Source organism: Eretmochelys imbricata, chromosome 2, assembly GCF_965152235.1.
Source record: "Eretmochelys imbricata isolate rEreImb1 chromosome 2, rEreImb1.hap1, whole genome shotgun sequence".
In the NCBI taxonomy this organism is placed as follows: Eukaryota; Metazoa; Chordata; order Testudines; family Cheloniidae; genus Eretmochelys; species Eretmochelys imbricata.
The window spans coordinates 158,180,019-158,206,569 of NC_135573.1; the positions used below are offsets into that span (position 1 = coordinate 158,180,019).

The following is a 26,551-nucleotide window of genomic DNA, read 5'->3' on the forward strand; positions in this document are numbered from 1 at the left end:
AAATCAGACTCCTGAAAGGGGTACAGTATTTTGGAAAGGTTGAGAGCCACTGACCTAGCCCTACACATGTGTTGCACTGTGGGAAAACTCTATTGCCCACCCTGTTTCCTAACTGTGGTGGTGCTGTTGATGGGACTCATTTGCCAATAAGGAGCACAAATACATAAACTGCACAATTAGCTCCTTTGGTGGCTGTCTTAGTAGAATGACGGCAGTTTGAGAAGGCCTTATACTGAACTACCATCTAATCTGAGAATTGGGCTCTCCAACGGTGGGCTGAGTAACATTGGCAGGAAAATGCCTGTGTGCACCTGTTCTGAGGATAATTAGCACATCAATGTTCAGGGTTGTGAAACTATTTCAATGAAACTTTTTGCAATTCTTAATTTTTAAAGTGGGATGTTCAGCAACAGGATTTTTGTTTGATTGTTTTTTTAGTTAGTTTTGTCTATTTTGAAGTTTGACATAAAATGAAGGTATCAGTGAAAACACACATACACGCACCCCAGCCTGGCTGCTGCCAGCTGCAGAGCAGTGAAGTGCATCCCCAGGGCTCATGGTGCAGTGTGGGAGCCATGGGAGCCAGCCCCAAACTTCCCCACCGCCTCCCGGGATCCCATATCCCTTATCCCTGCCCCCACCACACCTCACGGGGTCGGGATATGGGATCCCAGGAGGCGGTGGGGAAGTTTGGGGCTGGCTCCCATGCTGCCTGGGCACCTCTGTAATTCACAACCCTAGGAAGGATGGGGGGAGGGGGAAGAGGGGCTGGAAGCAAGGGCCAGAGAGTGGAGAGGGACCAAATAGCTGCCCTGCAGGGAGGTGGAGCTGCTGAGGTGTTGGGGATCATCCCTCCCCTGGCTGTGCTGAGTCAGGAGCTCTGCCTCTGCCACTCCCACTCCCGGCAGGGCAGCTGCTTAGTCCCAGCTCCATTCTCTGGCCATTGCTCCTTCCCCACCCACATCCCCATTCCCCCGCCCTCCCTGGGACTGCACCCTCTATGTTGGCATAGAGGGGACTAAGGAAATTGTCTCACGGAACTTTGGGATACATCCAGAGAACCCCTGGGACCCGAGTCAAGCCAGAGCCACATGCACACAGGAAAGCAATAGGCTTGGACCCCAGGTCCCAGCTTAACACGGGCTTGGACCCTCCAATCCTGGGTTCAAGCCATAGGTTAACACAATTGGTGTGTGGACACAAGGGGGTTTAGGCTTGAGCCCAGGCTCAAGCCTGGGCTTATACTGCTGTGTAGACATACCATAAGAAGCAACATTCAGCCCTGTGTAAAGGGACAGCACAATGCCTATTCAGCACGTATATCATGTTAAGATCTATTATGAGCACTTAAATGGGACTTAAATATTGCACAGGCCTTTTGCTGGTCCTCTGCACAAGATTGACTTTCACCCTGATATTTGTAAATTGCTTTGAGATTCTAAAACAGAAGGTGTTATATGAGTACACGGTCTTATTGTTTAATGGTATTTTTCACTTTTAATCTAGGCACGTGGGTGGATGTTACACTGCAATGAATATCTTGAACATCTTACTGTGGAGAACAAATACTCTCCATCAGTGATTCAGAGTTTGCAGAGCTACCACCAAGAAGCTACAAAAGTTTCTGCAGAAAACTTTCAAAAAGTGAATGAGATGGTATTGGGTCTGGCTAGCAAAAAGGAACTAAAACAATGGAATATTTTATGGCTAAAATGTCAGCAAACAAGGCACCATTTAGAAGAGGTCCTTTCTGAAGCTCTGAAAGGTTCCAACAAAGAAACTTCTCGCAGAGTTCCCCAGGAAGCTGATGCAAAAGTTAACTGTGAGTTTGATACTGAAGGTGCTAGACAACCAAGCCAGTCCCTTTCTCGAGTTTCTTCTAGCACTGATAATAACATTTGGGATAATAATGTTAAGCCATTGCATAAACCTCAGCATACAAGCCTGCCATCAGGAGTATCACCTTTTTTAGACCAGGAGAACACCAATCAAAATATGGATGTATATGTGCCGTTTAATGCATCTCTACCACAGACATTTACTCCTCTCTTGGGTGGGCTTCAAAAAACTAGCCCAATCTCAGAAGATATGGACAATGTTTCCACTTCAGGATCAGCCTCCTGCTATTCTGAGCCAGTCCAGTCACCAACTACCCGCCACAAAAAACATCCACTAAAGAAAATCATGAAGAAAACTCAAAGCTTTGAGTTTACTCAGCGCGAGAGCAGCTACAGCGAGTTGCACCGCCATGGATACACTGGCGTTTATATCAAGGGATTGGAGGTGGCCAGCAGTGTTGCTGCTGAGAAGAAATACATGCAGCGCTTGACTATTAAAAGCCCTTTGATTAGTAGAAACCGCAGTTTATCTTCCCCATCAAGGATCCATCATACAGAAGAAGAAGATAAAAAGAGAGCAGGAAGGTGAGAAATGGCCACAACACAATCCATTTTGTTGAGGGAGGAACAAGTAAAGTACTGTAATATTCTAAACGCTTTCTGGAAAACAGTTTAAAAGAGACATTAAATTCAACATACCGAATACAGAATAAGGTGTTCATTTTAAAGGGACACTGTCAAGTCATTTTAGACCCAACACTTAGGTTTGGTGGGGCTGGGGGAGATGTTTTTTGATAGTTTATACAACTTAATAGACAAAATCCTTAGACTTTTTACTTGAGGCCCACTGAAATCAAGGAAGAGTTTAGTGGAAACTGAGTAAGGAGTTCAAGATTTAAGCTCCAATCCTGCAAAGACTTACACACATGCTTAACTTTAACGAATCTGTAAACTCAGATTCTGGAGAATTGCTAATATGACTGGAGAATTGCTAATATAGTACCCATTTTTAAGAAAGGGGAAAAAAGTGATCTGGGAATCTACAGGCCTGTTAGTTTGACCTCAATTGTATGCAAGGTCTTAGAACAAGTTTTGAAAGAGAAAGTAGTTAAGGACATAGCGGTCAGCAATAATTAGGATAAAATACAACATGGTTTTACAAAAGGTAGATTGTGCCAGACCAACCTGATCTTTTTCTTTGAGAAGTTAACCGATTTTTTAGACAAAGGAAACGCAGTGGATCTAATCTACCTGCATTTCAGGAAGGCATTTGATACGGTTCCACATGGGAAATAATTAGTTAAATTGGAAAAGATGGGATTTATATGAGAATTGAAAGATGGATAAGGAACTGGTTAAAGGAGAGACTACAACGGGTCGTACTGAAAGATAAACTGTCAGGCTGGAGAGAAGTTACTAGTGGTGTTCTTCAGGGATCAGTCTTGGGACCCATTTATTTAACATTTTTATTAATGACCTTGGCACAAAAAGTGAGAGAGAGTGCTAATAAAATTATCAGATGACATAAAGTTGGACGGTATTGCCAATATGGAGGAGGACCAGAATATCATACAAGAAGATCTGGATGACATTGAAAACTGGAGTAATAGAAATGGAATGAAATTTAATAGTGCAAAGTGCAAGGTCATGCACTTAGGGACTAGCAACAAGAATTTTTGGTATAAGCTGGGGACATGTCTATTGGAAGCAACAGAGGAGAAGGACTGGGTATATTGATTGAGCACATGTTGACTATGAACCACCAATGGGCTGCAGCCATGAAAAAAGCTAATGCAGTCGAGGGATGCATCAGGTGAGGTATTTCCAGTGAAGACAGGGAAGTGTTAGTACAATTATACAGACCACTAGTGAGATCTCATCTGGAATACTGTGTACAACTCTGGTCTCCCATGTTTAAGAAAGATTAACTCAAACTGGAACAGGTGCAGAGAAGGGCTACTAGGATGATCAGAGGACTGGAAAACCTACCTTATGAGAGGAGACTCAAAGAGTTTGGCTTGTTTAGCCTAGCCAAGCGAAGGCTGAGGAGAGAGATGTTTTCTCTCTATAAATACCTGGGAGGGAGGGGAATTATTCAAGTGTCAATACGGACACAAGAACAAATGGATATAAACTGGCCATCAATAAGTTTAGGTTCAAAATTAGATAAAGGTTTCGAACCATCAGAGGAATTAAGTTCTGGAACAGCCTCCCAAGGGGAGTAATGGGGGCAAAAAACCTAACGGTCTTCAAGACTGAGCTTGACAAGTTTATGGAGGGGATGGTCTAATGAAACTGCCTGCAATGGTATGTAGCAAAGCTGTGACTGCTAGTAGCAAAAATCCCCAATGGCCAGTGATGGGACACAAGATGTGGAAGGCTCTGAGTTACTACAGAGAATTTTTTCCCAGGTGTCTGGCTGGTGGGCCTTGCCGACATGTTCAGGGTACAACTGATCGCCATATTTGGGGTGAAGGAATTTCCCCCGCTCAGATTGGCAGACCCCGGGGGCGGGGAGGGGGAGGGGTTGCCTTCCGCTGCAGCATTGGGCACGGGTCACTTGCAGGCTTAAACTAGTGTAAATGGTGGATTCTCTGTAACTTGAAGTCTTCAGATCATGATTTGAGAACTTCAGTAAAAGCCACAGGTTATGGGTCTATTTACAGGAGTTGGTGGATGAGGTACAGTGGCCTGCAATGTGCAGGAGGTCAAACTAGATGATCATGGTTAGGGCCCTACCAAATTCAGAGTCCATTTTTGTCAATTTCACATTCATAGGATTCTTAAAATCATAAATTTCATGATTTCAGCTATTTGAATCTAAAATTTCAGGGTGTTGTAATTGTAGGGGTCCTGACCCAAAAAGGAGGTGGGAGGGGGGCAGGGCAGGGGGGTTTGCAAGGTTATTGTAGAGGGGGTTGCAGTACTGCTACCCTTACTTAAGCGGTGCTGCCTTCAAAGCTGGGCAGCTGGAGAGCAGTGGCTGCTGTCCGGGAGCCCAGCTCGAAAGGCAGAGCTGCTGCCAGCAGCAGTGCAGAAGTAAGGGTGGCATTGTATGGCCTCCCTTACTTCTGCAGTGCTGCTGGCGGAGCGCCGCTTTCAGAGCTGGGCGCCTGGCCAACAGCCACTGCTCTCCAGCCGTTGGTCGCTGCTCTCCAGCCACCCCGCTCAGAAGACTGAGCAGAAGTAAGGCTGGCAATACTGCAACTCCCCTAAAACAACCTTGTGACCCTCCTGCAACTCCCTTTTGGGTCAGGACCCCCAACTTGAGAAATGCTGGTCTCCCCTGTGAAATCTGTACACTATAGGGTTAAAGCACACAAAAGACCAGATTTCACGATGGGAGACCAGATTTCAAGGTCCGTGATGTGTTTTTCATGGCCGTGAATTTGGTAGGGCCCTAATCATGATGGTCCCTTCTGACCAAAGTCTATGAGTCTAACTTTACTCATTGTGAGCAGTCCCACTGAAAATCAATAGGACTATTCAGAGGGCATAATGTTGAACACGTGTGTAAATCTGTTCAGGATTGAGGCCTTGGCCTAGTATGAAAATAAATGTTTCCATATTTTTTCAATATTAATGTGTTGGGATTTTTGGATTTAAATGTTTCCCTCCAGTTTTGGAAAACCAACCCATTGTGCTATTACTTAAGAGTCGGAAATTGAAACTAACGAAAGGTTTCATTTTCCAAGCTGAGTGAAGTGCATATTGTAATCACACCGCACAGTTAAAAGTGAATTAGATTTTTTTAAAAAATTTTAATTTTAATAATCTGACTAACCATGGTAAAGAACTGCTTTAAATATATTATTTTTATCTTGACAGTGTTCCATAAGGAAATGACCATTAAAATAATTTGTTTTTCTTTAAGATAAAGTATATTTGTATTAGAGTTGCTGACAGAATATTAAGGAAATACAGATAAACATCATTTACAAATTCAGAGGGAATTTAAACACTGTCTTCTGCTCCAATTTGAAGTTCTTAAATTTCACTATTTTTTTTTTCTGTCAAACTTACTTTTGGTCTCTCTCTCTCTCTCTCTCACACACACACACACACTCTCTCTCACTCAAGATTATCCCAGTTAGTGCCAAAAAAAAAAGTTAAAAGGAAGACCAAAGTTTGACTGCTTCTAAAGAAGGAAACTGAAATCAAAATCTATGATTAAATCGACCTATATTTTAATAATCTTGTACAAAAAAAGGAAAAAAAACCTACTTTGTGTGTGTGCCTGAACAGAGCTCAAGATTTATGTTTGTTTTTTAAAAGTCCAGCTGTTCATATTTGTTGTCAGTAATTGAGGGCCAGATTCTGATACTCTTACACACACTGAGTAACACCATACTCTGCAAGCAATCCCACTGAAGCCAGTGGTATTACTTATGGAGTAAGGTGATATTCAGTTTGAGTAAGAATATCAGAATGTGTCCCATAGCAGTTCATAAATAATCATACATTTTGTTTATAGTATCTGTGTATTATAGCTTTCAAGGGGTCCAATTCAGCAAACCATCTTTATTCAGCAAAAACTTAAGCAGATGGTTAAATCCCATTGATTTAAAGATCTTGAAGTTAAGCACTTGCTTAATTGTGTTTACTGAATCGTAATGTTACCATCAATTTGTTCAATAGAGGAAGAATGGACATCCTGTGTGATCTTTCTTGCACAGAAATTGGTGTTTTTAAAAAAGTCTGTTTGGTTTCCATTTTTTTAATCTGTAAATGCTGCTTTTAAACGGTCCAAAACACACTGTGCAAACTGAATTATGTACTTTCCTCTTTTAAAACATATGTACACTGACTTTTAGTAGTTACAAAAAAAAATCCAATACAATCAAAATAGTTTGTCGTTTTATTTGACTTTACTCATTCCATAAAAAAGAAGTTAACTTTGGAATGGCTCCACTTTTCCATAATGCCTTCTTATAAAATTAGGATTCTTTATTTTTCCACATTTAAGCCCCAATCTTGCAGACACTTAAATCCATGCAAATTTGGGTACTTATCTCCAGACAAAATTCCTTAATTTGATTATCTAATTATTCTAGACCAAGTCATCGGACCACAGACTTTTATAGTATTTCACCAGGCTCAGCGGTTTAATGGGAGTTTACAAAAACTGCACCCAATCCTGCAAACGGATGTGAGAAAAGTTAGTCCAGTAGAACCACTGCAGTCAATGGCATTTATCAGATCAGTCATTTTTATTCACATTTGCAGGATTAGGATTTGCAGGATTAGGTCTGCTAAAAGTTTTTTTTAATGCATTTGTATTGGATTATGTATTTATTAAAGCATAAAAAGATAAAGTTTTGCTTATGATTTTCAACTCCGGAATGCCATGAGTTACAATATGGTCTTCATTTCCTTATGGAAATGTCCTTTAGAATATAATAGGGACAAAATTTTATAGATTCTTATTGGTTATCTTAAAACCTACCACAGTTAATAAATACTGGCATACTTTTTGTAAGATTTTTTTTATTTTTGATTATCCTATAGAATTCTATTGGAAGTATTTAATTTTTCTATTAAATTATATAGGACTTTTCCATGAAGCGTGAGGCAGAGTACAATGTAGTGATTCAAGAGTGAGGCTGAATATGGACTTGTGAGGCCTGATTTTCCTGTCATTTACATGAGTTTCACTTTTTTAGAGATAGTCCTTATTTACACTGGTATAAATTAGTGGGGAATTAAGGTCTTAGGTTCTAGTCCCAGCTCTCCACTGACTCAGTGTGTCACCGTGGGTTGTCTGCTTGGCACGTGTGCAGAAGTGCCAATCCCAACCATTCAAAAACCATGAGTCAAGCCCCAAAATACATAAGCTTGGCTTACAAATCATGAGGTTTTTAAAATGTGGGGTCCATTATTTACCTTCTTGCATTTGTTGAGCTTTTGGGGGGCGTCATGTTTTCTAGCTTTTCTCTGCAGCCAGGAGAGCTAGAAATGTATTTATTAAAAAACCTCAAGATTCTCATGTGTTCACCTGACTCCAGGTGCTGGAGCTTTAAGAAAAACACCAAATATCATGGAAGTCAAGATAAAAATCTTGAGAGTTGACAATGCTGCTTCTAAAGAGGCCAGCCTCAACCTGTCCCTTAAATTTTTTGTGACTCTGATTACTCATAGGTGGAGCTGGTTTGAACATTGCAAAATGTGAAGCTTTCAACAGAATTTTTTATGAAAATTTGAATTTTGATGAAAAATGAACTAATTTTTTTCACAAAAACTGTCATTAAAATGTCCTGTTTTTCATCCAGCTCTAAAGATGGGCAAACTAATGCTTCTTTCACAAAGTTTTTGTGCAGCTTACTTAATGTTTGCAAAACACTTTCTGACCTCCTTTCTCCCTCTGGTGAGAAATGGGAGAAAAGAGGTCACAGTGTAATGCTTTGAGATCCCTGGATGAAAGGCACTATAGAAGTGCAAAATATCATTATTTTATTATGGGACTAGAGATGGGCCTGGACTACAACATTTAGGTCCGAATCCAGATTTTTTTCCCACCTCACTTAAAGCTTGTGGTTGTCCAGATCTGGGATTTCGTTTGGTGTTTGATCCAAGTTATTGGCCATAGAATTCAGACACAAATCTGGATTTGGATTCAACACCCCAAATTCAAGGATTTTCAGATCTAGGGTTTTTAAGATTCAAGCTCATCTCTAATCTTGACACTAAAGAGCTACTGTAAGATGCATTTCCCTTTTTGGACAGGAAATCCTGACTGACGTTATTCTAGTTCGCCTCTTTGATGAAGGTTTAAGAGCTAGCCAATTTGGTAAAGGGAAAAAATTTATAATATAAATAGTTATGTCCCCCCAGCTGATGGAATTGTTAGTATGTCACCTCAGATGCCATTAAAACAATTTAATAAATAAAAAAGTTCTCCATATTGTCATCAGCTATGTCCACCTCATTAAATCAAGTTTATTAAGCAGCATTTCCCATCATGATGACTCTACTATAATGGTTGGGTTTTGTTTGATTTGTTATGTTAGAAGTAAAGATTAAAATCTGTTCCTGTCATTGTTAACCATCCAAAAATGTTTCTACTATTTTTAAGTTGTTTATTGAAATTATTGTAGGAATGTTAATATGAAAAAGAAAAAAACTTAGTTATTATGAAATCAAACTTGCTCTATATTGTATCATCAGAAGTTCAGATAGCTTCAATTCCTTGCAAATAAAGTATCCTAGTAAATGAAATCTCACAGAAAATAACATTTTTCTATACTTTATTTCTATGCTATATTTTATTTCTCAACCACATGGTCTATGAATGAAAATACACCTTTTTCCTTAAAGAAATTGTTTGCTTCTATGTTGTCAAATGTTCATCAGAAATTGTCTTTTCTTGCAAACTGATTGCTTCCTCAGTTTGCCATGTTTTTCCTGAATGCAGATCTTCCCGTAATGCTCGAACTGGTCACATTTTAATCTTTCAGAACTGAACGTGCTTTCTCAATGGGAGCTCATATTGTGTTAGAGGATATATTGTTTAGGGAAACTCATGAGAATTTAGCTATATGTTAGTTTATCATCCCAGGAATGTTGCTCTGTTTCCAAACGGAATGCAGGAATGGAAAAGGTCATGACACTTTTGCAAATGCAATAGAAAGTTCTTTAATACAATGAAAAAGTCTTTCCAGAGCTCAAAATTCTTTCTTTCTTTTCTGGCTGCTTAGCTGTTACACTACAGCTGCTGTAGACTGTTGTAAACCAAATTCTGTCCTCTGGTATGCCCACGTAACTCTACTGAAGTCAGTGAGAGTCCGCCATTGTAACTGGGGGCAAAATTTGCTCCTGAGACAAGAACAAAAAAACTTGAAAGATCTGTTGCTATAATGATAAACAACTTAGCTGCCAGTGCTACAGTGTGATTTCCTCAAAGGTCAGGTAAAAATGAGCCAAATAATGCAAATAAGCGAAGACAGTCACTCAGTATTCAGTGATTACACATTGTCATAATTTGTCACTGTTCAAAACAGCTGTTCTGTGTCTTCCAGCAGCAAAGTGCAACATATAATGGATGAAATGATCACAACAGAAAGGGAATATGTTAGATCCTTAGGATATATCATCGACAACTATTTTCCAGAAATGGAAAGAATCGATTTACCTCAGGATTTGCGAGGGAAGCGGAATATTATCTTTGGGAACCTGGAGAAGCTTTATGATTTCCATTGCCAGTATTTTCTAAAAGAGCTGGAACACTGCAGAGACTTCCCACTGCGTGTCAGCCACTGTTTTCTGAGACATGTAAGTCCCATTTCCAAAGAAGGGTGAATTCTTAGAATCAGATATTTTGAGTTAATCACAGATCCTATGACAGAATAAATCATGTCACTTACCTTTTTTGTGTTTCTCATAGTGTGAATGATCTAGATGTCCTGTGACGAATGATTACTGTTGTCTGTGTACGTGTCCTGCTGTCTTCTCTCAGAGAGTTGTACATATACCCCTAGGTCCTCACGCAGCTGCAGCTTTTGATATCTTAAAACATGCTGGCTGGAATCTTTCTAAATTTGCTAGAAGTAATACTGCCTCTAAGTTTTCGGTTTTCTATAATTATATGTTTTCTATTAATTTTGTTTCCTATTATGAACCAATGCACAGGTGCTCTTATAACATCATTTGCAATCATACTGGGAAAGTACCTAGTGTCATCTGATCACCCTAATGTCAACAAGTGAGTTGGGACGAGGCTGACATTGTTTCAAGAGGAAACTAATCTTAAATTCCACAATCTCACCTTATTGACAGTAATTTTCTTACAATAGACAAAGCATCAAATTGCCGCTTACACATCTGCTCTGACATGTGTGAACCACACCCGCTGAATATAGCCGACATTTAACCAGAGAAAAGATGGTGGTATGTGCTCTCTGTGTATAATGTGCACATAGAGGGATGTGTATTGGATGACATAGGGCTGTCCCTATGGGGGTGCGAGGCCCAGGGCAGAAATGATGAATTCATCTCTTCCGGGACCGACTGCGCCGGCCAATCATACCAGCCCATGGGGACCCCCAAAGCGCGGGGCCTGGAGCGGTCGCCCCGATTCGCCCTACCCAAGGGATGGCTCTGGGATGGCAGAAGGATCGTTCTGCATATACCAGGCTGGTCTGATGCGTGGCTTGTGGTTTTGGTATCAGGCTCCAGCATTCCACTCGTAGTTTAATTGTGGTACATGAACATTTCTACTCAGCTAATCAGATGTGTCTGGACAGAAAAATAAATTTAAAATATTACATTTAAAAGCACTAACATTTTGCTGTTTGGAAATGCCTTGTTGGGCTTCCTTCGCTGTGTACCTAATTCTGACCCTCTCCTAGTAGGGAGTTCAGGGCACATCCCTTCTTTCAACATATGGGGAGTCTGCGTCAGCACGACTGACCCAGAGGATGGCGCAGCCATTGTGGAAAGGGGAATAGAGTATCTGAAATGGTGCTGGTCTATTGTCAGGACCTGAGGAACCACTGATGGGGGTGGGGAGGTCATGCGAGTGAGCATGTCATTACCTTCCTGAGAGGCCCTGTGTGGACCAGGCCCCTCGCTCCCCTGCAGAAATCTCAGTATGGCGCTAACGCAGGGCAGAGAAAGGGGGAGGGCTTTAGCAACATATGGCAGGGTTGCAGGGGCATGCGATTAATTTTCCTGAAGGGAAGGCCCATCTTTCAAAAGTTTGGGAAAAACGGATTTAAGGTCAATTTTTGCTGTTGGGATAAGTAGAATGGGCCTAGTGATCAGGATTTCCTTATAAAATGTTTTCAAAGATGTATCTTTGCATATTACGTTGTTTTAAAGTTGGCTTAACTTATAATTCCATCAAAAATAATGTTAATCGAATGCTACGGTGACAAGGCAAGCACTTGAACATCAGGAAATGACTGTTATGGTCAGAAATTCCTCAACATTTGACTGTTGTGTTAGACACCACCGGAATGTCCTACTCCACACACCTTAGGAGTTTTACAGGAGAAGACAGTTCTGCACATATTACAAGCTGGTCAATTTTTGGTACACAGATACGTAGGGGATGTGAAACCCCTACCTCATTCACTGCACACCTTATTTAACCATGCATATCTGTGCAGTTCAGTCTTTCTTAGCCATGCATTCAAGTTTAGCAAGATAATCTGTGTCAAATGTATTGTACATCCAGATAAAGTGATTTAAATGAGTCGTAACAAGGAAAAATATATAACAGTTTTCACCAGAACATACAAAGGTTCTTCTCAAACAACACTATTGCCATTTCAACTTTATACTGGTCATTTCAATGTTACCAGTGTTAAAAAATAGGTCATTTTTACAATGGGAAAAGCTTTTTTATTTTCATTTTCCACATATGGCAAAACACTGGAATAATTTTTGCTCAGACTTTCCAAACGTGTTCATTTTGAAGTGGACACCATAATATCAGCCTAAAAACCAAAAGTGACTGGGAGCTGGGGAGGGGGGAAAGGCAGACGGGGCAGAATAGAAATGCTTTTATGCAACTTTTAACTATAGTGGTCATGGTTATTCTCACTATAATGATCTATTTTTCCCTACCTCTTTAACCACTTGGCCATCATCAGTCATGATTCTGTGGTCCTGAGTGCTCAAATACATTGGTTAAGTAGAGAGTACTGTAATATAGAAGGCTGGATACTTTTAAGTGAATAATTGTTGCAGTAGCAGCCCAGGGTTCAAGGGGTTTAAAATCTTTCCCATTGCTTGCTCCTGCATTTCTTTGTATTTTGTCTGTCCCCTTCTCCCATTTTGAACAGCATATCTTAACAAATACTGTCTTATTGTTTGTGATTCACATTAATTGAACATTATTCTTCAGTTTTTTTATTATATCTTACACAACTTTTGCCCCACTGTTATATTCCATAATAGCCATCTTTGTCTGAACCACATATCCTCAGATGTTGCTTTACAGCAGAAGGAGATAGGTTTCTGTCTGTCTATTTTTGCATTCTAAACCTGCTTCACTTTAATAAATTCCCATGGTGTCTATTGAAGTCATTTCTGGCATGCGATAATTGTGTCAAAGCAACATTAAAAGAAATTGGGAAGTGAACATTAATGGCTTGAAAAACACATCCAATTTCACATGGTGTTTCTTTACTCTTTCCTAATGAATCTGTATATCCAGTATTAACCACAAAAGAAAATCCCAACCCTGACAATAAATGATTGATTAAACAGCCCACTGTGTTTTAAGTAAGGAGATGATCTGAAAAGGGAATCACTTTTGTTGTGAATGCTTAATGTAGGCCCCGCACCTGGAGCAACAGCTGTGATTTTTTCCTATTGACTAGGATGAAAAAGTCAGGATTTTATTATTTTCTCACCATACCAGAGTGTTGAGGATTAATTTGTGTTTGTAAAGTGGAAAAGCATTCTATGCTGTATGTGCTCTTACTGACAAAGGAGCAAGTTATTCTATTCCTCATCCCCTTTGCAATGCATACTACTTCTAGTTTTCTAGAACATACATTACAGAGGATAGGTGGGATGTAATAACCTGGCTGTCAGGCCACTGTAGCACTTGGAGTATTTAATGTTGTTCATGTCTAATAGGCTTTACAAACACTGGAAGACTAACTCTTTGGGCCAGACTCTGACCTTCAGAAGTGACTCCTTCTAAGACCCTGTTGCTTGTGCTCAGCTTGCAGACGTTCCGCAGCATGGATGTGTCAGTCCTTGATATTTACTTTGTCCATAATGCCCGGTTAGTAGGTTGGAGGATGCTGGTAGATAAGAAAGAAATTTGCTGTGGTGATCTATTCTCTGCTCTAGAAGACAGTGCCCTGGACTCAGATTCTTTCAGGCTGCGTTTTGCACATAGTGCCATTTTCTGCTCAAGGCCTGGGTGAAAGAGAGAGAGATTTAGTGCTTTAGTGCTCATTACTAGACACTATTAGTATGAAAGTGGTAGTTGTTTACTGATGTCTCAGACCCTTTTGAAAGTTCTGGGCCATAGCAGGGTGGCCAATTTGAATGATAGTTCCTTGGGCTGAGATCTGAGTTTTCTTTCCCTTTGTGGAGGAAAGTGATAGCTTTGTTGATTCTGTGTGTGTGTAGGGTTGGATGGGTGAGGCAACTTCAATAACCAGGTCAGTCTTTTTTCTCAGTCTGGTGACACACAAGAAGTTGCTCTTTTCCTGTTTCTCCCGCTCCCGTCTTCATGCTTGAGCATATGCTGTACCGTTCCCTTCGGCCCATATCCTGTGTTTGCCAGATATCCGGCCTGCACATGAAGAGCTTGTTTGTTTGTTCTCCTGGGTTGTCTGAAGGGAGCAAATACCAGTGTGCCACTTACAATGTGGTTGGTTTGTTGGGGAAGTTGGGCAAGAGTGTTTTGTAGCACTGCCCTTCCAAATGACTCTCCCAGCGTGCTCGTTGTTTCGTGAGTGTAGGCACAAGGAACCATGACATGTTCTTCTGCCTGTAGCTGATACTCAGCAGCATCAGATTGTCTTTGACTCATATGTCCCGCTGTTCAGCTGAGTAGTGGTTTTGGGCTGTGTTCCAGTACTTGGATGAAAAACAAGCCTCTTCGCTCTTGCCAGTCCCACCACTCAACTAACTGGCAGTTTTCACTCATACTCTGTTAATCTGCTTGTGAGCCATCACCAAGCCCAGAGGAAGGGGACCTGCCCTTGCTCCCCAGGTTCTTGAGAATTACACTTGAGGGAGTAATGCAGGGAATCCTGGAGTGGGAGTTATAACCCTAAACTTCATACAGTTTCTTTATTGCTGGGGCTGCCACCTTATATGTTAGCTGTTGCAGGAGATAGAGAGGCTTATATTGTTCTTCTAATTCTGTGGGCTCCAGCAGAGGATTTCAGGGATCAAACTGTCTCCAGCTCATATAGGCCTCCGCATTTTCTCTTCGTTATCCTGTTCTCATACTAGGAATAACAAAATAAAAGGAGGCAGACCCTTATAAAGATTAGGACAAAGGACAGCCTTTCATTGATGGGGTTTTTATCAAGAAATAAATATATTCATGAGGCATTTTTTCAAAATTTTCTGTTTTTTTTTTTAAGAAAAAATGAAAAGCTAAAACCAAAGATGTTTTTGGTTTTCAAACTCAAACTTATTTTACCTGCCTTCGGCTTTTTTTTTTTTTTACCCCCCTCCCCCCCTTTTTCAGTGTCAAAATGGAAAAAAGGGAAAGATGGAGAAACAGAAAAAAGAGGAGGAAGAAACCTGGAAAACTGAAAAATTGATCTTCTTTTGACAGGAATTTTGCCTGAGAACATATTATAGAACCTGATTATTTATAACTGAATTCCTTTATTATTCGATGGATAAAGCGGGGGAAGCACAATTGTGCTGTATTTTTATAACTACTGTATCGTATCAACACAAAGCTATCTGAAGAACTATTCTACAATATCAGGCAAAAATTAGAGGCTGGCTAATAATCTAGGTTTATTTTTTCTTAGAAAAGAAAACCAACATTTTACTTATTGGTTGCTTGCTTGGATTGTATTATGAGGGGAAGATCTGTTTGTTTATCCTTAGATGATTTGTTTAGGTAATGTTAGTTTAAAGGAAGGAAGAAGATAATTTGTTTAATAAGAAGGAAAACAAACATATGAAGTGAAAAAGATTGTTTATTTCAGTGTTCCGAGGCAATGGGAAAATAGTGATCTCGCCTGATCTTTTTATAATTTCCAATGAATTGGGAAGCTTCCCTCATGTCCAGGGAATTTAAAAGGGAATCTTTTCGTATGCTTTAATACCATTCAGTTATTGGAGAAGATTTCATTCTGTCCTAAAGACTAGACTGGGCACAATGCTATCTAGATATCGATCTATACCACACTCAGCACTGGGACCAGAAGCCCAGATTCACATAGGGACTTAGGTGCTGCAACACTGAGCGTCATAGTGCATAACTTTTAGGCACCTAGAAAATCTCAGGAACAACACTGCTATTCACAAAAGGCCAGCACACTAGATAAGGAGCCACCTAAGCTAGCCAATGGGAGATGCTGAGAACACGAGTGTGTCCTATGCCCTGCCCCTCTCATGGAGATAGGCACCTAAGTCAGGGCCTCAAGGAGGTGCCTATTTCTGCTAGCAATTCATGAATGGGAGTCAGGTCCCTTGGGCACCTAGAGTATTTCTTTTGAGAATGAGTATGGGTACGTCGACACTACATTTTAAATCTCACGGCAGCGAGTTCCAGAGCATCTTCAGTCTTGGGCTTGCGGGGCTTGTGCTCCGGCACTAAAAATAGCAGTTTAGATGCTGTGGCTTGTGCTGGCGCTCAGGCTCTGAAGCCCAACCCACTGCCCCAGCTTCAGAGCTCAATCCCGAATGTCTAGCCAGCTGTTTTTAGTGTGGCACCACAAGCCCGAGTCTGAAGCCCCAGGCGCTGAGATTCGTTGCTGCAAGTTTTAAAATGCAGTGTAGACATTCCCTTAGGTGCCTGCCTAGCTTCAGGCAAAGGGCCAGAGGAGGAGGTGCTAATCCACCTTATAACTTTTAGCTCAGTGATTAGAGCACTTGCCTGAGAGGCAGGAGACTTCTGTTCAAATCCTTTCTCCCCCTCGGGGGGGGGGGGGGGCGGGAATTGAACATGGGTCCACATCTCAGGCAAGTGCTCTAACCCCTGCGCTAAAAGTTATAAGGTGGTAACTGCCATCACCATCTCCTCCAGCTAGATTTGGAATGGGACCCGATCTGGTAGGCAGCCTTTGAGCACACGTATCAGATCAGGTGCTGCATGCGAATTAGGCAAGCCAGCTCCTGTCTTCTGCAATTCGCGAATTGCTCTGGGGCTTAGATGGGAGAAAAGTGCTCGGACACCTAGAGGGAGGCAGCAGTGCGCATGCCCAGAGGAAGAAACTTGAGCACTGAAGGAACTTTTAACCTGAAAATTTAGACACCAAATGACTTTAAGCACCTACAGGGTTTGGTGGGAGTTTGGGGAATCGCAGTGGAGCCTAAAACTGGGATTTAGGTGCCTACGTACCTTTGTGACCCCACCAAGTGGAGGTCCTTACAATTTTTAAAGGGTCTAAATTAACTCTAGCATACAGCAGGAAACACTTTCTCATGTGAGCAGCCCTTACTCACATGAATGATCCTGACAAAGTCATTGGGTCAACTCACATGAGTTGCCAATATTGTTTAAAGTCAGCCTGGCTGATTGAGCATTTAGATACTGTCATGAAAGGTGCTCTAGAAATATCTACAATAGACAGATAGTTGAAACAGATGAATTTTGCAAATTGTTCGATCTAGAAGAGCTGTAAATTATAGAGAACTAAATCTCCTAAATGAATGGTCCTTGGATGTCCATTGCCGAAGTGTGTCTCGATTATAGCACCTCCTGCAGCTTTGGATTGGAATGCATCCACTGTGGGGGGAGGAGGGTGTTATAATCTGTACGTGATTTCTGTACGAAACTGTCTGATGCTAAATGGAGAAGGAATTGATTGCTGGAGAAACAGAAAATAACAACGAATAACACCTTTTCCTATACTTTTTCAGGAAGAACAGTTTGGAATGTATGCGTTATACAGCAAGAACAAACCACAATCGGATGCTTTGCTTACAAGCCATGGAAATGCATTCTTTAAAGTAATTACTATCCAGCTTCTTATTTAATGTGAATTGTGTGAACACCGCTCACTGCTGTGTGTACTTTTATGCAGTATATCAAATATTGTTTATACATTCCTTTAATATTCCCACAGAATAAACAACAGGATTTGGGTGATAAGATGGATCTGGCTTCCTATCTGCTGAAGCCTATTCAAAGAATGAGCAAATATGCTCTTCTTCTAAAAGATATGATCAAAGAGTGCACTAAGACCCAGGAGCAGGAGCTCAATGATCTCAGGGCAGCTGAAGAAATGGTGAAATTCCAGCTTCGCCATGGAAATGACTTACTTGCTATGGATGCCATTAGAGGGTGTGATGTAAGCATTTTTCAATCCTTCCTTTATTTTTCAAATATCCCCTTGGCTTTGCTGCTGCAGTTTTCATTCAAAGACAGAAAGTTGTTAAGAGGCAGATTATTTTATTTTATTATATATATGCTGTAGCGCCTAGGAGCCCTAGTCGTGGACCAGGACCCCTTGTGCCAGGCGCTGTACAAATATAGAGCAAGAAGACGGTCCGTGGCCCAAAGAGCATACAATCTATGTGACATAATGCCCTTCCCCCATTCTTCCTTGGACTGCACAAAATCAGCCCAGCCTTCCCTTATCTTTAGTAGCATTGTCATTTTCTCCAATCAGGTCAATCTGAAAGAACAAGGACAGCTGAGATGTCAAGATGAGTTTATTGTTTGCTGTGGAAGAAAGAAGTATTTGAGACATGTCTTCCTTTTTGAAGACCTCATCTTGTTTAGCAAAACAAAAAAGATTGATGGGGGATATGACATCTATATGTACAAACAGTCATTCAAGGTAAATGTAATCCTGCTGTAATGTTTTGGATAGCATGTACAATGCAGCATGCCTCCTGCCATCTGCTTAGTATTCTGCATGGACAGGAACCCCATCTGTTTGACAATGGCAGGTGACGGATCACAGTTCCATTGCACGTTACATTTCAAGTAGTTTGTATGTGTTGGAAGAAATGAGAGAGACAGAAACTGATGAGTTTCAGAGTAACAGCCATGTTAGTCTGTATTCGCAAAAAGAAAAGGAGTACTTGTGGCACCTTAGAGACTGACCAATTTATTTGAGCATAAGCTTTTGTGAGCTACAGCTCACTTCATCAGATGCATACTGTGGAAAGTATAGAAGATCTTTTTATACACACACAGCATGAAAAAATACCTCCCCTCACCCCACTCTCCTGTTGGTAATAGCTTATCTAAAGTGATCACTCTCCTTACAATGTGTATGATAATCAAGGTGCCACAAGTACTTCTTTTCTTTTTGAGAAACCGATGAGTAAAATGAGCAAAACATGTCTGTGTGTATATACACTGTATCATAAGTGCATGTTTGTCTTGCTGGAGAGGACTCCTGGGAAATTAGGTGTTTCTTGTAGAAATAATTATTTTTAACATTTCTTTCATTACAAGAAGAAACGCCTGATATGTAGTTATGACCTCTCGGCCACCATGCTGACTACAGATTTGTACCTCTCAGTCTTGAGAGGTGTATGTGTGTGAAGCCAGGGTTTGCAACTACCCTCGTTGGCAACACCAGATATATGCAAAACCCTGATTCACCAAAGCATGTGCTTAACTTTTTAAGTATATGCTGATCTGTGTTGTTGAACTGAGGCAATATATAGAGCATTCACCCTGCATACTAGACCAAGGGGCAGATCCTCAGCTGGTATAAGTTGAACTGTGACAGCATCCACTAGCTGAAGATCTGCCCCCAGGTATTCAGCTTCAACTTAATTCACTGCAGTTCTCTGAACTTTTGAGGATGCTGTGCTTCTCCTAGAGATTAACACTGCCAGCTCCATGCTGCTCTTAGCCCTGGTCTACACTAGAACTTTAGGTCGAATTTAGCAGCATTAAATCGATGTAAACCTGCACCCGTCCACACGATTAAGCCCTTTATTTCGACTTAAAGGGCTCTTAAAATCGATTTCCTTACTCCACCCCTGACAAGTGGATTAGCGCTTAAATCGGCCTTGCTGGCTCGAATTTGGGGTACTGTGGACACAATTCGACGGTATTGGCCTCTGGGAGCTATCCCAGAGTGCTCCATTGTGACCGCTCTGGACAGCACTCTCAACTCAGATGCACGATTGTTTGCCGTTGTTCTGACGCAGGGAGGGGCGACTGAGGACACGGCTTACAGGGTTGGCTTCAGGGAGCTAAAATCAACAAAGGGGGTGGCTTTACATCAAGGAGTATTTCAGGCAGGACTTCACGGAGGGTTCCAATAAGAAATGGTGCACCTAAGTTATTGTTCTTATTGGAACAAGGAGGTTAGCCTGGACTCTGATTGATACATGGCTAGATTTACCTCCCTGCACCTTCTCTGTGAGTGACTGCAGTGTGACCTAGAGGAATGAGTCCCCTAGACAGGGGAGGGGGGGAAGCAAATGAGTACAAAACAAGTCTGGTCTATTTCTTGTTTTGATCCACTCCATCTATCTTTTACATCTTTGGCTGGCAGCAGACGGTGCAGAAGGACTGCATGCTATCCACATCTCATGGCTGCTCGGCAGAAGATGGTACAGTACGACTGCTAGCAATCCGTATCGCCTGCCTGCTCACCATAAGACAGTTCAATAGGACTGACTGCAGGACTAAAGTGGTCCAGTCAAGTGACCTGGTCAAGTCACTCCAAATTTAGTCCCTGCGCCCATGTCTGCCCAGGCGCTCCCAGACGACGTGGCCAGGAGCACCTCGGACATGACGAGGACGGCTACCAGTCGTATTGCACCCTCTGCTGCCAGAAGGCAATGGGTTGCTGCTACTGTGTAGCAATGCAGTACCACGTCTGCCAGCACCCGGGAGACATACGGTGACGGTTACCTGAGCGGGCTCCATGCTTGCCGTGGTATGGCGTCTGCACAGGTAATTCAGGAAAAAAGGCGCAAAACGATTGTCGGCCCTTCCTTTCACGGAGGGAGGGAGGGAGGGAAGGGGGGCCTGACGATATGTACCCAGAACCGCCCGCGACAATGTTTTAGCCCCATCAGGCATTGGGATCTCAACCCAGAATTCCAATGGGCAGCGGAGACTGCGGGAACTGTGGGATAGCTACCCACAGTGCAACGCTCCAGAAGTCGACTCTAGCCTCGGTACTGTGGAAGCACTCCGCCGAGTTAATGCACTTAGAGCATTTTCTGTGGGGACACACACACTCGAATATATAAAACCGATTTCTAAAAAACCGACTTCTATAAATTCGACCTTATTCTGTAGTGTAGACATACCCTTACAGAGAGATCATATGGGGAATCTAGAGTGCTGACTCTTGGGATATTGAAAATTCAAGCAGAAATATTTACAGCTTTGTGTACAGTTGTACTACCAAGGAATCAAGGTGAAGACATTTTTCTACTATCATAGAATGAGCAATGCAAAGAATTTCACTTCATCAGTTTGTTATAAATGTTTCCATGCAGTTGAATGTGTGCTTTTTTAATATGATTTTAGACAGCTGAGATTGGGATGACAGAGAATGTTGGAGACAGTGGTCTACGGTTTGAAATCTGGTTTAGAAGGAGGAGGAAATCCCAGGACACATACATCCTTCAAGCCAACTCAACAGAAGTTAAAATTGCTTGGACCGGTATCATAGGAAGGATTCTTTGGAGACAAGCTCTGAGAAACCGAGGTATACCAACTATTTAATTCAGAAAGAGAGTGAAAGGTTTAGCAGTCTACTTCTTGTAGTTCTATAAAGGCAAGTCAAACAATAACATTAGGTAACCCTTTTATGTCTGCAGTCACCAAAGACTTCAATTTTAAAAAAGCAACCGGAAAACAGCTTCTGCAAACAGCACTCCTAAAACAATTACAGCACAATAAAGTTGTCTCTCTACAATTAGCAGGCTTTGTGAGGACCCTTTAGATATGTTGCTAACACTGTGGGCAAACCTAGTTTTTAAACACTGGATTTTTTTATTGCTTATTACAACGATCTGTAACCCACTAACTCCTCTTTTTGTCATATGACTGCAGAGCTGTTAACAGGCCTCTCTATCTTGAATGGTCCCTCAGAACAATCTGTTCCACCTTGCATTTTGCTGTGATGCTGGGGGGGGAGGTTCCTTTCCCAGCCCTGAAGGAGAGCTCTGTGTAGCTCGAAAGCTTGTCTCTCTCACCAACTGAAATTGGTCCAGTAAAAGATATTACCTCACCCACCTTGTCTCTCTACTATCCTGGGACCAATACCGCTACAACTGTACTGTATACACTTAATGGTGGTAAGAATGGAACATATCCCCCCTGGGAAACCTATGTGGAATACACGCTTGGTTTTCAGTCTTGCCACAGTATGTAGCACTGCTTGTTACAAGTGCAGCTAATAGTGCTTAAAAGTGAGCTCCAGAAGAAAAAAAATTGGATTGCTGTCCTTTCTTGGTTTGGTTTTGTTTTAAGGGGCATGAGTAAGACCTTTTTGTTTTGTTCATCAAACATGCAGGGTGGTAAAGAGCTCTCCTCGTTCATTTTAATGTTAGAAATATCAGTACAGGGAGCTCTGGTCTTTTCTGGTTTTGTTACAGGACTCTTCAGAAGCTCCAGATGTGAATTGTGAGCTTTCTCAGCCCTTATTTGAAGGACAAATTAAATCTTTAACCAATACCTTTTTTGGACCAACTTCTGTGGGTGAGAGACGCTTTCAAGCTTTGACAGAGCTCTCCTTCGGGTCTGGGAAATGTATTTAGCTGTGACACTCTGAGTACATGGTTGAACAGATTGTTTAGCATAAGTAGTTATGGTAGACATAGTTATGGTATCTCTAATGTCATATTCCTACCATTTTGCAGTCATCCGTAGACAGAAAAATAGGGTAAACATTTCTAATGTAAAAATCAAACAGAAAGGGAAGGAAAGAAAAACAACAAAAAGGGAAACAAAAAGTTCTTACCTTTTAGGCTTTCTTTATACAGTACAACATAATGAAGAAAAGGGGATGATTTCCCCTCCCCCCCCCCTTTTCAGGTTACTTTAAATTTAGTAGTTAAATACACGACTCAGAAAAAAGAAAATTAGAAAATAGTAACTTTGGGGCAGAATCCTATTTGGTGGTAAGCATTTCTGGGGAGATACTAACGTGTCAACTTTAACACATACTAGCCGGTCGATTTGAAGCTTTAACTCAGCCACTTTAATGCTGTTCTCTTTTTAAATCCTTTTCCTTTGTTCTTCTCTAGCCAAACACTTCAGAATTCCCCTCAGAAATTCCTAATTCACACCAAAAGAGAAGTAGCACAGAAAGCGACAGTAAACTCAGAACTGACATGAAAGAAATAGATATGAACAAAGGAGGAGGGACATGGCATATTTATTCTAAATCCATCTGGGCTTCCATGAATTAATGCTGGAGCTTTAGGACCTTTTTTCCTTCTGAAGAGTACTTGTAGCAACAGTGTCTTCTTAAGAATTTGGATATTTCTAAGTTCTTATGAGATGGAAAAATTCTTGTACCTCTTTATTTTTGTTATTAAGGATGCTGTATATGTGTATGGTCAGCTTCAATTTGGCTCTGTTGTTTTGTAAATATCCCATCAAAGATCATGTGGCTGATTAATGGTGATTAACCGTATTCTCAGATTCTTTTCATTACCTTAATGGGTTTTTAGAAGAATGGTTCCCAGCCTGTTTGAGAAACTCTGCTACCAGACTAAAACCTTGATGTACCAGCCAGTGCCTACCCCCCTTCCGTTGAGCTGTGTGCGCTTTAACCCACAATTATTAGAGAAACAATACGTCCATTTTTACTGCAGACCTGGGGTCAGTTAATGACACCTAAGCTATTTAGAAGAAAGCAGGGCTTAAATTCTCATAGATTATTTTGCGGAGCCTCCCACCCCAATCCCCCCAATATGCTATAAAACCTCCACGGCCCAGCAGGCAGGGAGTGCCTCTGGCCTTCTGCCCTGCGTGGTGGGCTAGGGGCTTCTGCCCTGTGGAGCTGCAAGGCTCTGGGCTTCACCTGCGGGGAGGGGGGTCATGGAATGTATGTGTGCCAAGGCTCAGGGCACGCCAGGGCTCGGGAATTCAGCCCCACGGGAGGCACCAGGGCCTAGGACTTCAGTCCTGAGGGCGGGGCACTGGGGTGCCAGGGCTCCTTGTGGGTTTAAAAATATTTACTGGCACTCTACTCCAGATGGCTCCAGCTGAATTTAAGCCCTAGAAGAATGGGAAAATATCTGTGCACATTGAAAGCTTTGGACAAACCTGAGCCTCTCTGCAGCAAGGCATTTGTTTTACATCATCAGGATAATCTCTAGGGAATTGGAAGCAAAGGCCTGAGAGAGATCACTGAGTGCGAGAAGTAAAGCCACTGAGAAAGGAGGGCTGATGTGCATAATTCCTGAGGCCTCTATGTGTTGGAGGGCCTGACCCTTTTCCCTGCGATGAAACTGAGTTCAGGAAAACTTCTGTTTCTGTTCCACTCTCTTTAAGACTGTGGCTTTGTACACACTGCAGCTTACATCAGTCAGGGGTGTGGATAAGCCACCCCGCCTCCCCCGAGCATCGTAAGTTACACTGACCTAAGCGCCAATGTGGAGAGCACTATGTCGGCGGGAGAGGTTCTCCCACCGACATAGCTACAGCAGAGCTCTCTCCTGTCGCCTTAAAGCGTCTGCACTAGCAGTGGTACAGCAGCATAAGTGCACCACTGTAAGCTCTGTAGTGTATCCATAGCCTGAGTTGTTCTTTTTAGATTCAAGCTTTTTCAAGCTAATTTAGAGCTCGTGAAAGGTGCCAGCCAGCCCTGGAAGCCCAGGTTTTGCTTGAGTGCATCATGGACAGCAGCAAAGCTTGTTCCCCTACAATATGCCTCAGCCCTGTCCTGAGGGAGCACCCATGTTGGGAATACAAACAAGGCTCCCAATTAGTGCTAACCGCAATTGAGGTGTTTGTAATGGCAGCTGGTTTCTGCGTGGACCAGGAGTGAGACTTCACTAACTCTTTTCACGTATGTCACTGAACAGCCCTAAGATAGTAATGAATGGCTTAGTTGCTATTTACATGAGCAGGATTTGAAATGCAGCCCTAAAAGACACTATCAGCCCCCTAAGAGTTAAATTGTGTCCAGCTGCTGAGCAAGAGCATAAAGAGGGGGAGTGTGCAAGAAGCCTTCCATGTCCTCTTTAAGTTGCACAATCACAGTCCCTGATCTCCTCCAATCACACGGACTGTTCTTTCCAAACTCCCGTTGGTGCGTAAACTGCCTCAGAGAGAGCAGGGACTGGCCAGGCCCAGAGAGGGGAGCATGCCACCCTAATTGAGTTGCATGCATAATAAAACAGTACCATAATATTCATGCAGCTCTGGTAGTCTCCATCCTTGGCACAAGCAACCATCCATCCTTAACAGAAGAAAAAGTTTAATAAGGGTAGATTCTCTGCCAAGAACCTTAAGTTAAGGGTGGGAAGATATTTGTACTGCTAGCCTCAAATTACTGTGTAAAACAGTCCTGACACTAAAGTTAACTTCCTAATATGGTGCCCTGGTGGCAATAGGCTTGGTGATTTGTGCTAGACATAAATGACATGCCAGTTCCATGGCTATATTTTCAGTAGGAGTGAAGTTATGAACTCTGCTTTGAATTGCAATGTATTTGACTGGTGTGGTGACTGGGGATGTTCTGAAACTGAGTCGTGTTCAGTGGTGATGAAAACAATGATCATCCCATTTTCCCTCTAAAGAATTATTCTGTAATGTTTGAGGATGGTTGGAAAACAAATCTCACTTTGCCATTAGGAAAAAAAAACACCTACTGTTAAAAAGATTCAATAATAATAATGAAATGTGTCTGAGAGATAGCACCAGAGGAGATGGAACCATCCTTTACAATCCTCTAGTTTCCTTTACAACTCTCTAGTTACTTTACAAAAAATTAAGTCTGACCCGTTCAAGTTACCAGTGTCTGGCTGGCTCCAGAGCTAGAGTGTTTGCAGCTGATAAATGCTTTTCTCTCCTGTAGGGGGTCAGTAAGCTACTGCCGAGGGTACTGGAAAGAGGGAAATATTTTTGTTCTCCCATAGCAGCATAATTAAAACATCAAAGGAGTGGCTGATATTTTACATGTGTGCATTTCCCCACTTTAGAACTCAGAATGCAAGAAATGGTGTCAATGGGAATAGGCAATAAACCTTTCATGGATATCAAGCCCAGTGAAGCAGCCATAAGCGACCGAGCAATAGATTACATCATGAAGGGAACAGGTACTGTCTACTACTCACATTATGTTGCTGTTCTGCCTTCCCACTTGCCAGTCTGCTTGGACGATTTTCTTCATTAATTGTTTCACACTTTTTTTTTTTTTTAAAAAGTTGATTGTAACATATTTCCACAAAGAATTGATCTTACTTTTGTATCGGTGTAGTAGATTTAGTATCTTATTTCTGTTGTTAAGATCATGGAACTTCAGCAATACAGACCTCCAGCTGTATTCAATCTCTCCCTGTCAGAAAATCTGGAGAGCACGGGGGCAGCTGCGGGCTGAACAAATGGACTTTCCTAAACTCAGTTCGATAACATTTTAATTCAAGTAGTAGAAGATTATTGAGCTAGCCAATCCTGTTTTATTTCTTGTTCAAAATAGCATTTTCCCCTTATTCACCTTGTTCCCTTCCAATGATCAAAGGTTCTTGTTTGCTTGTAGAATCAAGATCTCGAGCATCAGTAGCCGTGTCTTCATTTGACCACTCCACTCCATTTAAAAGGCCGCATTCCACTATCTCAAACAGTAGCACATCTTCCTCAAGCAGCCAGTCCTCTTCTTCCATTTTGGGATCACTGAACCTGCATGTGTATTCCAGCCCACCTCATCCAGGCTTATTAGGACCACCCTTCTACCACTGGTCATATGATATTAGAACCTGCATTGAGGAAGATGAACTGGAGCAGGAAACTGGCAGTCAGCCTTCAATGAGTGAGTGAATTTCAGCATCTGGATTAGAAGGGATTTGTAAGGATTTTGGACATGGCAGGTTGTTCTGGTTCTGATGTGTATCTTGATGGATTGACACACCCAGATGTGTAGAGGTACAATATGTTAGAGCTTTGTGATTTA

At 41.8% G+C, this 26,551-nt stretch overlaps 1 protein-coding gene across 1 annotated transcript in view; it reads left to right on the forward strand.

Annotated features, from left to right (window-relative positions):
* The window catches only part of PLEKHG4B (pleckstrin homology and RhoGEF domain containing G4B), a 230,616-nt gene that overhangs the window by 198,595 nt on the left and 5,470 nt on the right, over positions 1 to 26,551 (forward strand). The window contains exons 14-21 of the mRNA XM_077808715.1: positions 1,507 to 2,423; positions 9,854 to 10,106; positions 17,358 to 17,447; positions 17,564 to 17,788; positions 18,110 to 18,280; positions 20,953 to 21,133; positions 25,584 to 25,700; positions 26,141 to 26,410. Of these exons, the coding sequence (XP_077664841.1) occupies positions 1,507 to 2,423; positions 9,854 to 10,106; positions 17,358 to 17,447; positions 17,564 to 17,788; positions 18,110 to 18,280; positions 20,953 to 21,133; positions 25,584 to 25,700; positions 26,141 to 26,410 (2,224 nt within the window). The remainder of the gene's footprint in view (positions 1 to 1,506; positions 2,424 to 9,853; positions 10,107 to 17,357; positions 17,448 to 17,563; positions 17,789 to 18,109; positions 18,281 to 20,952; positions 21,134 to 25,583; positions 25,701 to 26,140; positions 26,411 to 26,551) is intronic.